Genomic DNA, 12,453 nt, shown 5'->3' with positions numbered 1-12,453 from the left:
CTCTATTTAAATATAAAATGCTCACCTTGGCAGACAGTTGAATCATCTGAGTACACTCACAGAAAAGGGGGTGAAAAAAGTGAGCTCTGTCTTGGCTCTACAGTAGCAATGTGCAATCAATAATAATGCAGGGATAGGGGGCATGTCATTGCTCACCTCTATTTCTCAGTGGAGCTCATGCAGAGGACTGTTGGCAGCAATAGGAACACCCATAAATTGGGCTTCTGACAGGGGAGGAGCTGTTGGGCAGTAATAAGAGAAATAAAAATAAGATTTATTAGTCAATTATCATTTCAGCATTTTGATATTTTAATATGAATCTATAGACCAGAATTTAAGGTATAAAGGCAATTTTTTTTATTTTTATTTTTTTACTTTTACATTTGGACAGAGTGGAGAGGGATTAGAACACCATTTTTTATTCTTGGCTGCACCCCCAGTAGGGAGATTCACCCTCTCTATTTGTCCTGTTTACAGTTGTCATCGAAAGTAAATGAAAATCCCAAATTTTGGGTTGTCCCAAGTATAACACCAGATCTGGTAACCTGGGGGACCCAAAGGGATTGCCTTCATTTGCAGGGATTTCTTCTCACTTCCTGTTTTGGCAATGGGACAGGAGGTGGAGGTAAATCAACCCCGTGGGACACAATTGGCAAAAAAGCAAAGAAAAAAACGACGACTCCCTTACGCTATCCAATATGAAAAAAAGTTTTTTGACTTGAGTTCTACTCAGGGGCGGATCCAGGGGGGGGGCAACAGGGCAATTGCCCCCCCCCGAAGCACACACTCACTGACACTCTGAATGTTATTGTATATATCCTGCCGCAGCGCCGCTCCGGCCGCTGTGCCGGGCCGAGTCTCTCTCTCTCTCTCATGAGAGAGACTCGCGTGTGGTACGGGCGGCGGCGGTCAATAACACTGAAGGAAGGAGGTGGGTGGAGCCTCTTCCCCCTGCACTCGTTGCTAGACGCCAGGCGGCCCTGGCGTTAGCAACGAGTGACGTCATCAGCGTCAGTCACACTCTCAGCCGAGCCGACCGGCGGCCGGTGTGAGTGTGACTGTGACACAGCCTGGAGCGGCGCCTCCAGGCTCCTACATTACATAAAGCAGACTGAGCAGAGTGAGTCTCAGAGAGAGCAGACAGCAGCCTAACTCAGTGAGTGTGGCTGAGTCTGTCTGTGACACAGGCAGCCTGGAGCAGCGCCTCCGAGGAGTCTCTAACAACAAGTCAAGTGCACTGCAGCAGCAGCACACAGCACACTGGCAGGCAACGTGGCAATCCGCAAGGTGTGGCAGGTGACGTGGCAAGTGCAATCTGCAAGGTGTGGCAGGTGAGGTGGCACGTGGCAATCTGCAAGGTGTGGCAGGTGACGTGGCAAGTGGCAATCCGCAAGGTGTGGCAGGTGAAGTGGCAATCCGCAACGTGTGGCAGGTGAAGTGGCAAGTGGCAATCCGCAAGGTGTGGCAGGTGACGTGGCAGGCAAGCGACAATCCGCAAGGTGTGGCAGGTGACGTGGCAAGTGGCAATCCGCAAGGTGTGGCAGGTGACGTGGCAGGCAAGCGACAATCCGCAAGGTGTGGCAATCCGCAAGGTGTGGCAGGTGATGTGGCAAGTGGCAATCCGCAAGGTGTGGCAGGTGACGTGGCAAGTGGCAATCTGCATCTATTGGCAGGCAAGTGACAATCCGCAACGTGTAGCAGGTAACGTGGCAAGAGAAACACTCAGGTCTCCCACTGATTCTGCATTATGGTGAGTTGAACTATTTCATTTTATATTACAATGTAATTATAGAAAAAATGCGCTTCAATCATCCTGACACTGGTGCCGGGATGATTGAAGCGCAAACATCAGCCGTTTCCCCAATAAATTGCCCACAATGAAAACGCATTTTCTGGCAGTGCCCCTCCCGAGACTAGACTCTGGATCCGCCCCTGGTTCTACTTTAATTTGTAATTGCTCATGGGACCTCTTCCTTAATACGTGCTATATATTTACTCTTTTACCTGCCAAAGATTTGTAGTTCTTTACAGCCAGTCTTCTGCTTTACACTAATTTTCCACACTGCGTTACTAGACAGGTGACATTCACGGTTCTTGATTAAGCAGTTAATCTTTGTGGTTCAGCATTGCAGCTTCCTATGTCTCCTCTCGGTTTCCAGCTTTCTCAGTGGACAGTGAAAAAATAGCAATACTTGTATTCGCTAAGCAGGAAGCTCACATACAAATTAGCAGTTTTTCTGACAAGTATAAGATTGACTGGATGAACTTGAAAATCTCTGAAAAAAGTAAGGTTGTAGATATGTATTTTTCGACCCTGTATTTCATTATTTGACTGGAGTTCCGTTTTAGTTTCCTATTTCCACAGTCATATGCAGCGCTGAAATCTGAGTGAGTGCTTGTGGACTCTGTGCAAATAAAGCACTAGTACAGTTATCAAACCTGTTTTCTGGTGCTGGTAGCTGGTGGGGAGATGTTTTGGGGAACTTGCAGCAATTAGGCTCCATTCACACCTGGGCATTCCAGAATCGTGACAAAATGCGGGACGCGTTTGCGATGCCATTACTTCTAATGGCACCCCAATCGCGGTGCGATTTTACTGCCTTTTAGATCGTGCTGCAATCGCGGCAAGTGAACACGTGAAGCTTGTTGCTCAAAAAGGAGCAGCAACTTCTTTTGGGTAACAGTGTTGCGCATTGCGATTTGCAGCGATTGCAGCATGATTTACCGCAGCAAAATCTCATCGCGATTGGGGTGCCTTTAGAAGTAATGGCATCGCATACACGTCCTGGGATTCTGGAATTGTGAGCAGAATCGCCCACGATTCCGGAATACCAAGATGTGAATGGTGCCTTGGGCAGCACAGGGTGATGACCCTCTTTCTTAGTCAAGAAAGTAAGCAGATACAATTGTGTGAACAGAATTATTTTAGTAAAACACTTTTATGCATTTCAACCTTGTATAAAATTTGGCTGTCTTAAAAGAATCCTTGCTAATCTCCTGAAAATACTAGTCCCCTGGCTGTTATGCTGCCTAAGGCTACCTATAAAAAAACACAAATCAGCACATTACTTGCCGTCAGTGTGATGTGTCCTTTGTGCTTCTGTCTTCTAGTTCAGTTGAAATCTTCCATCCTCTGATGCCCCCAACCCAACTCCCGCTGCCATAATCTTCCGGTACAGGTTTTGGTTAATGGAAGTGAGGAGCTGTCACAGGCACTCATCAAGAATTTATAAATTAAACTTGACCTTTAAAGGGGATGGGCAGATGATTGAAAGGTCCACCCCCTCCACTCATGGATCATGTTTTATTTTTATAAGCTGTAGTACTGACTTCTATTAATGGAGGAGGTAGGCAGAATGGGTGCTGAACCAGAAGATTACAGTGATGGGGGTATTGGAGGACAAAATATTTCTGTTCAAATAGAAGACAGAAGCACAAGGAACACATCATACATGACAGTAAAGCCGGGTACACACTACAGTTTTTATCCGCTGGATTGCACACAAAAAAAACGTCCGCTACGATCGGAGCCGCTGTACTAACCATGCAAGCTTAGTCCAGCAATCTCCCCTGCTGAGCTGTTGTGTTCTGACAAGATGACAGGCCTCCCGCCAGAGCACTTCGATCAGCGCTCTTTGCCATTGGCTGAGAGCGCTGATCGGGAGTCGGTCTGCTGCTGGTTTTCCAGCATGCATGTCCAACAGAAGCTGGCCAAATGGCAGGCTTCTGTCGGACAGACTGACACACACACGGGCAGAATGTCAGCCATTATTTTTTTTTGAACCGGCAAATATCTCCCAACATTCTGCCCGTGTTTACGGGGCTCTGTTTTTTTTTTTTTCTATAAAAGTAATAAACATGTTATACTTGCCCTGTGTAGTGGTTTTTCACAAGCAGCTTGCTATGGGGGCAGCCGAGCTGCAGCTCCGTGTGTCCATTTAGACACGAAGCCTCGGTTTGCCCTTGTCCCCTCTCTCTCCTGATTGACTAGCTGACAGCAGCAGGAACCAATGGCACTGCTGCTGTGTCTTAGCCAATTAGGAGGGAGAGTCTTGGACTGACAAGGCACTCATGGACATTGCTGGATAGAAATTATGCTCATTTAAGTAATAGGGCGTCTGCTGCACACAGAAGGCTTTTTATCTTAATGCATAGAATGCATTAAGAGAAAAAAACTGCCTTTACAATCACTTTGCGTAATGTCTCTTGTTTATTGTAGGTAATTGTGGGCTTTAAAAAATTTCAGATCATGAATTTTTACTTCACTTTTTGCAAGCTTCTTCCTGGTCAGTGACAAGTATTTTCAGAAGAAGGTTGCCTTGTTCCTCTAATAAAAAAGTTCTCTTTCAGAAAAAAGCAATAAATCTTCCATTGTGTTTGTTAGTTGTGGTAAGAAACTGACGCCATTGGAGAGAACCTGTGCAAACATAATCTGTGCACTTATGGCTTTACATGCAGTTATTCATCAGGTCACAAATTTGTGTGCTTAAAGAGGATCTTCACTGCATCTGAGCACCACAAACCAAAAACTATTTAATTTTTAATATTCAAAGCAAACTTCCCCATCCATCCATGTCTCTTTGCTTTATTTTGTTGAGAAATCACTTTGATAAATACCCCCCTAGCATTTCTGGCCGTGGCCATCTTGAGTAAGGGCAGATGATTCATATAGCATTTACTTCCTGGAATCCATCTGCTTTTAGCTCAAGAATGCATGCAGGAGAGGGTGCTTAGCTGAGGAAGCCCCTCCTAAAGACTCATGAGATGTATGCAGGCCCAGATTGGCCATAGGGCAAACCGGGCACTTGCCTGGTGGGCCAGGGCCGCCAGTCCTTGCGGGGCCCAAGGCAGCTGGGCTGCTCTTAGAGCCCGCGCTGCTAACCCAGCTTCTCCACGGCTGCCAGTTAAGCTCAGCCATCGGCACCGGAAACATGAAGGGGGAGGAGCTAGATGAGACACCTATGGCTTCACCCGCATAGGTCAGCCGTCGGTGCCGGGGGGCGTGACTGCAAAGGGGTGAGGAGCTAGAGCAGACACTATGGAGCCAAACGGTAAGAGATAACGTGAGTGCAGCCCTCCCTGTAACCTGGATAGGAGGAGCAGTGGGGGCAGCTGCATACCTCTCTGAATACCTGCGAGAGGCAGAGGAGAAGCAGGCATTCCGAGACTGCAGGAGGAAGATGCAGAGAATGATTCTTCTATATGTAGCCGCCCCTACTGCTCCTCCTAAACTGCTTCTCTCTGCTGCCCCTCCTGGGCTCTCCACATTCCCCCATGCTATCCGCCACCCCCTCCTGTACTCTCCACATTCCCCTGTGTTCTCCTCCACCCCCCTGTGCTCTCCTCCACCATCCCCCCATGCTCTCCACATCCCCCCATGCTCTCCACATCCCCCCGTGCTCTCCGCCAGCCCCCCCCCGTGCTCTCCGCCAGCCCCCCCCCGTGCTCTCCGTCAGCCCCCCCGTGCTCTCCGCCAGCCCCCCCGTGCTCTCCGCCAGCCCCCCTGTGCTCTCCGCCAGCCCCCCTGTGCTCTCCGCCAGCCCCCCTGTGCTCTCCGCCAGCCCCCCCGTGCTCTCCGCCAGCCCCCCCGTGCTCTCCGCCAGCCCCCCCGTGCTCTCCGCCAGCCCCCCCGTGCTCTCCACATTCCCCTATGCTCTGTTATCCCCCTGTGCTCTCCGCCATTCCCCCCCCGTGCTCTCCACATCTCCCCATGCTCTCCGCCGCACCCCCCCCCCGTGCTCTCCACATTCTCCCATGCTCTCCACCTCCCCCATGCTCTCTGCCACCCCCCTCCCTGTATGATATATTTTCCTATCTATTTACAATGCTAGCAGCATGAGGAATAGGATATACAATGTTGATTGGGAGAGTAAAGTTCCACTTTAAAGTGATTCTGTCATGAGAATCTTGTAGGCTGTCATTGCTGAATGCTTGGTTTGAGACTGCTAGTTCTCTGACTGATGCTTTGAATTTAGTGCTTTTCAAGCTACTGACCTGGATTAAGTCATTTACATGCAACATGCTTGTCCTGGGTCAGGGACTCAAAACTGTTTAAGCAAGACCGTCAAGCAAGTAAAATGTTCTTCAGGAGTCCAGCAGTGGTAGTCTCATTACTTCTCTTGTGAAAATGTCACTTAAACTCCTTACTGACAGCTAACTAATTTACAATACATAGATTTCCCTTGAGATAATGTCATGGCAGGACTCTTCCAAGATTACCAGCCAAAGGGAACCTTAATGACTGGTAGGTAAGTAACAGAAATCTTTAATTAGATTATAATAAAGGATTGAGGAAATGTGAAATGATGGATTTAGGTGAGAATTTAGGTCTGCTGTAAGTAAGGTATTTTTTGATTGTATGGTAATTTTTGGGACAAATGTACTTTAAACAAATGTTTGCCATTGTTTTGTAGTTGAAGAACGTATAAATGTATTTTCTTTATCTTTAAAATGCTGTTTAGCAGACAATACTTGATGTGTGCAAGGCATGCACATAACATTGTGGGAGAATCTGGTAAACTCTGAGCATTGATAGAATTATGGAGCCTTGAGGTAACATCTTCACTGTCGATCATACTCGATGGACGATAACTGAAGGAAACTGTCATTCCCATACCAATCAGTTGGCTTCTGTTTGTCACTTTGTTTTCCAATCAAACTAAGCCCTTGGTTGTTTTCTATGGACAATGGCTTCACTTTTCTCAGTTTGAATTCATTATTCGTATTTGCCAAATAAGACTTGTGCTGTGTCTGTCTGCATGCTACAGTGACCTCACTCCATTAGTCGATTAATCCAATGTTCCTTAATGAATTGGAGTAAGCCTTTGCATCCTGCAGCTCTCCCGCTGTCACTCTGTCATGGCAGCTGTTGGCTGCGTAGCTGCGGTTCATGTCAGATTAATGTTAAATGTTTTTGAATAACTGTCACCTTCACCATCTTGTCTTAATACTGTCCACTTTGTGTGGGATTTTTATGTTCCTGTAACAATCACAGCAGGTGTCCTATTTGAAGAGCGCAGGCATGATTTTGTGTTTTGTTTTGTTAGGGTCGGGTAATCTTCAAAGGACATTGAGTCAGCGTAACACACTTACATACCAAAGAAATAATTATGCTCTCAACACTGCAGCTACCTATGCAGAGCCATACAGATCAATGCCGTTCCGTGTATCTGAAGGCAGCTACAACAGGATGCCACACGGGGCCCCGGCTGACGATGGAACAACAAGGTCACCATCTATTGACAGCATCCAGAAAGATCCCAGGTAAGTAGATGGCATGGGTGTCGCACATAATTTCTGTGGATATAAGGGTCAGGCCTCATAATGAGGTGTTGCCCTTCATTTAGCAAAAGTGTTCTGAAGATTGTTTAATCTGTATATTAACTATTCGGTGGATAACTTTTTTTTGATGGGATGGACTTATTTTGCACTGTGTTAAATGGCAAAGTTTTTCAGTAGGACAACACTACCAATTTAAGAAATTAATTCTCTTCTGTAAATAGAATTTGACATTTGAATTTAAGTGCAGTTAGGGAAAATAGGGCCCACGCTGTAGTTTACTGTTGTACACAGTTGCTGGTTACTTCCGCAGCTTTCTCTAGAGGTGTACCTGGAAGCCGAAGACTCCTGATATACATAGGAGGGTGATTTGTTGTGTGGGCATGATCTGATCACCCTTTTGCAATTATGACAGCAGACCGCTCCATAAACAGAATTATTCTGCTCAGCCAATTGTTACTGTATATGTCAATAAGAGGGGAGAGTGGGGAAGACAGATTCTGCTTGCAACACACATACTGTATGCACTGAAACAATGGAGTTGACAAGACATGTTTACCTACCCACCCAGTTGATCTACTAAAGTGGGCAGCCAGCTGCTTTTCTCACAGGCACAAGTAATGGTTTCTGTAAGAAAAGGACAGTTACATGACAGTCTTCCCATGTTTATGGGCAGCTTCAAACTTACACTGCCCCCTCCCCTCCTATTTCAGAATTATCTCACATATTTGACTATTCTCTTCAGCCCTTTGGTCCTTTTTTGGGCTATATAAGCCTAAAAAGCTCTTAAAGAGAAATGGTTCCTTATGTTACTGAATACAAAGTGAGCACATAGCTACTATGTAAAGGGAAGTGTTAACTGCACATGGGCACAGTAGCATTTGCACTGACATTTTAAAATTAAACCTTGCACCGATCTACACCATTACATATTTCTAGCAAACCTTTGCTTTGGTTCACATATATTACAATACATGTTCAAGCTGGTCACCTGCGTCAAAGTAATACTGCTCTAGCCAGTCCCCACTCTACAAAATGCCAAATACTTGCTTATAGCATACTTTAATGGACATACACTGATCAGTTAGAACTTTGACCGCTTGACAGGTTAAGTGAATAGCAATAATTATCTTGTTACAATGGCATCTGAAAGTCTTGAGATATTAGACAGCAAGTAAATATGTGGCAGAAGTTGGTGTTGAAAGCAGAAAAACTGTGCATCGCAGTGGTGTATGCGGCTGTGTAGCTGCAGACCGGTCAGGGAGCCTATGCTGACCCGTGTCCACAGCCAAACGAACCTGCAGTGGGCAAGTGAGCGTCAGAACTGGACCAATGAGCAATGGAAGAAGGTGGCCTGATCTGGAGAATCATGATTTCTGCCCTATGGAGAATCATCCGATATGATTGTCTTTTTGCAGCCAACCTTCTATCCTTCTTTTTACTGATCAGTTGTTGAGAGTAGATGCAGAGAAAAGCCCACATGGATTTATGGTGTTATAGTTTGCTTCCTCATAAACTAAGCCACATGGAAGATGGTTGAGAATCTGTACCTAATCCTTCTGCCCCTATTATGGGTTAGTGACTGCTAAAACATAGTACCCAAGGTCAGCGTGCCTGAATTGTGCAAATAGGTTAGCTGTGGATTGTAGGGGAGACGGAGCCTTTTTTTGCTTCTCAAGTAAAATTGGCACTCCTTTTGAGTACCTAATAATAAAGAGGCCAGAATTGTAAAAATCTACTAAACATGAAGATTGTGTTTTCTTCAGATCTTTTACAACTATTTTAAATTCCTCCTCAGCAGTACAGGATGTCTATTACTGGAGTTTGTAGCAGACAAACTTGTGCAATTTTGTGTTTTACTGACCGTAATATAATATTGTGACAGTATGTTAAACATATGAGATGACTGTACATCTGATTACCTGCTGCTGGTAACTGTACAGGAAACACCACCTATTTGATTCTGCTGTGTTTACACAGAGCTGACTGTCAGTTTCTTCTGTTGATTTACTATGGTAGGATTTTTCCATCCCATTTTTTTATGGCATCCCAAAGATATATTTGCATTGCTGCAAAGGATATACTAAAATCGAATTGCTAAATGTCCTATATACAACTATTGTGAGTAAAGAACCTCACTTTCATCCTGAAAATAAGAAGCATCTGATACTGTCTGTCCTATTGGAGAATATCTCCCATCTCTGATCTGTTAGAAATGGAAATGATAGCAACACCCAAATACTCGATAATATATTTGTTTTTCTGATAAAATGGGACACAGTAAACGTTTTTATTTTCTCTTTCTGTCAAACCCCTGGATGTCTTTGAAATGTTATACATAGTATTACTTAAGTACTCAAAGTTTTTTTTTTTTTGTTTTTTTTTAACTGTTACAGTTGGCAGTTGTTTCTCAAGGGTTTCGGCAACAGTAAAAACGGTGCACACACGCCTTTATTTTTTTCCCACACTCCTTTGGAGAGCTGTCTTCATTTAGAGCTTCAGTTTGATCTTACAACTGGAGACACTTTGGGTAACAGCAGAGGAGAATTATCGGCATTTTTGAGAGTTTTCTTTTACTTTCTGTTGTGTCTGTTAAAGGAAATTAATGCAAATCTCAGCAACAGGACACAGATATCAAAACCGACAGGGGTTTTAATAATTCCCTAATCAGTCTAAATTAAAAGAGAAAATATTTTGGGTTTGGACCTGCTTTTATACGACTGCCCCTGTCCCCACCCTAGATTCTGAAATACAAAATCTTCTTTAAAGAGAATGTTAATTGTATTTTCAGTCATACCGTATATAATATAGCATGATTTACCCCAAAGCTCAGTTGATACGACATAGGCTCCGACTTGTGAGACCCCAAGTTGGATGACATGTAAAATTCAATGTTTCCCTATGAGCGCTGTCTTAACTGATACTACACAAGTCTGTCCGACTTTAGAAAAGGTTCCTGCACTACTTTGGTCTTACTTTGATATGACTTCAATGCCACAGAGTGTAAAAAAGAGACATCAAAGTCAGACTCCAAAGTTGTGCAACTTTTGAGTCTAGCTAGTTTCATCCAAGCCACATTTTACATTTTTATGCTTGCTCAGGCATACTTATTTTATCCAGTGTAGAGTTTTGTAGATTGGCCACTGCAATGACTCTGCCTAGGGCTGCCATACACATTAGGATTTCTTTTGTATTTGCCTGCAGGCTGAATGAGAAATCAGTAGATTCCCTCATCCAGGCTAGACGGCATTGATGGAGTCTCCCTTGCTAGCCATTGTATTCAGACAGCTGGCTACTCGTGGCTGTCAGAATACCTGAAAAATGACTGCATCTAACTGGATGTAGTCACTGCTCTGCCAAGAATTTTCCACACAACTGCTTTAATTTTCAGATAGAAGTTGGTCAAGATAGGTAGTGCTTACAGGGCCACGTACGGCTCGAATTTTGGCTGATTCCTGCTGAGTCTGCCAACATTTGAGATGTATATGGCCAGCATAATTGCTTAACTACTGTTGAGATAAGATATCTGCTACAGAGGGAGTGCATAATTCATAAATGTGTTTATTTCTGTAATCAATATAACCCCTGCTGAAAAATGAGTGCTGTCATTGCCAACATCCTTTTGAAAATGACAGCCTAATGGGTGTATCTGGCGTCAATATTTTTTGCGTTTTTGACCTGGTACAAGCATGCTTTGAGGGCAGTCCTAACACCTGATTTCCACACTTTTTCCAGCTCAGTGACTCAGTGAAAACGCTGTAGCTAGAGAATCATTATGACAGCCAGGCAACTGGAATTTTCAGAAAAAGAGGTTGACAATAGCAGTCCTTATAATTTATCATAATGCAGGTTTCCTTAGATGGCTGGTAGCCTACCGCAAATCGCCTTCTTGTCATAATTGCTCTATAAATAAATATGACACAGTTCTACATTATGAGTGTACTGTAAAGTATTTATATGCTGTACTTGTTGGTTTACCTGAGCTGGTATGATTGTTTGGCACTGGCATTTGTTACTTTCTCAGGAAAAGCCTGGTAGTCTTCTGAAAGGTGCTGTGATGTTTTCATTTCATGTTCCAGCAAAGCTCTGGCGAATTGTCAGGTAACCCACAAGAGTTCAAAACCTTTTACTTGAAGGTTTTTTGTCATGTCTAAATGTTGCTTTACAATGTACTGTAGTTTTGTCTAGTATTTTATCAGGTTTACTGACAGAAGGGAAATCGGTCAGAGTAATAAGAAAACTGAGTAGAAGCAGAAAATGTGTTCACATTGTGTGTACAGTGTTAGAAAGTTTATTTTTTTTTTTTTTACAAGTAGAGAGTTTATTTTATTTACTTATTTGTTCAACATCTTTATTTTAAAAATTGATGTTCTATTATTGGTGTTTTTATCACATTTTTATGGACAGCATTGTGCTTTGTTTTGTTTTAATAAGAAAGCCCAGCACTGACTGTTTGCTTAAAGTGGTGTTCTGGCCGAAATTATACTTTTTAAATAAAAATACCCCTATAATACACAAGCTTAATGTATTCTAGTAAAGTTAGTCTGTAAACTAAGGTCTGTTTTGTTTATAGCAGTAGTTTGTTATTTTATAAACTTACAGCAGGCCGTGGCCATCTTAACCACTTAAGGACCAGCCTCGTTTTGGATTTTAGGTGTTTACATGTTTAAAACAATTTTTTTGCTAGAAAATTACTTAGAACCCCCAAACATATATTGTTTTGTTTTTTCTAACACCCTAGAGAATAAAATTGCGGTCATTGCAATACTTTTTTTGCACCGTATTTGCGCTGCAGTCTTATAAGCGCACTTTTTTTGGAAAAAAAATCACTTTTTTGAATAAAAAAATAAGACAACAGTAAAGTTAGCCCAATTTTTTTTTATATTGTGAAATATAATGTTACGCCAAGTAAATTGATACCCAACATGTCACGCTTCAAAATTGCGCCCGCTCGTGGAATAGCGTCAAACTTTTACCCTTAAAAATCTCCATAGGCGACGTTTAAAAAATTCTACAGGTTGCATGTTTTGCATTACAGAGGAGGTCTAGGGCTAGAATTATTGCTCTCGCTCTACCGGTCGCGGTGATACCTCACATATGTGGTTTGACCACCGTTTTTATATGCGGGCGCTATTCACGTAAGCGCTCGCTTCTGCGCGTGAGCTCGTCGGGACA

The 12,453-nt window shown here is 43.6% G+C and overlaps 1 protein-coding gene across 8 annotated transcripts in view; it reads left to right on the top strand.

Annotated features, from left to right (window-relative positions):
• PKP4 (plakophilin 4) overlaps window positions 1-12,453 on the top strand; it is a 471,675-nt gene that overhangs the window by 358,507 nt on the left and 100,715 nt on the right. For 6 of the 8 annotated variants that reach the window (XM_073634112.1, XM_073634111.1, XM_073634114.1 and 3 more), the window contains one exon: window positions 7,047-7,263. In XM_073634112.1, the coding sequence (XP_073490213.1) occupies window positions 7,047-7,263 (217 nt within the window). The remainder of the gene's footprint in view (window positions 1-7,046; window positions 7,264-12,453) is intronic. The other 2 variants (XM_073634115.1, XM_073634113.1) reach the window with 1 other exon arrangement.

Source organism: Aquarana catesbeiana, linkage group LG06 (genome assembly GCF_042186555.1).
Source record: "Aquarana catesbeiana isolate 2022-GZ linkage group LG06, ASM4218655v1, whole genome shotgun sequence".
In the NCBI taxonomy this organism is placed as follows: Eukaryota; Metazoa; Chordata; class Amphibia; order Anura; family Ranidae; genus Aquarana; species Aquarana catesbeiana.
Note: the sequence above shows the minus strand (reverse complement) of the source record. Positions and strands in the feature narration are given on the sequence as shown.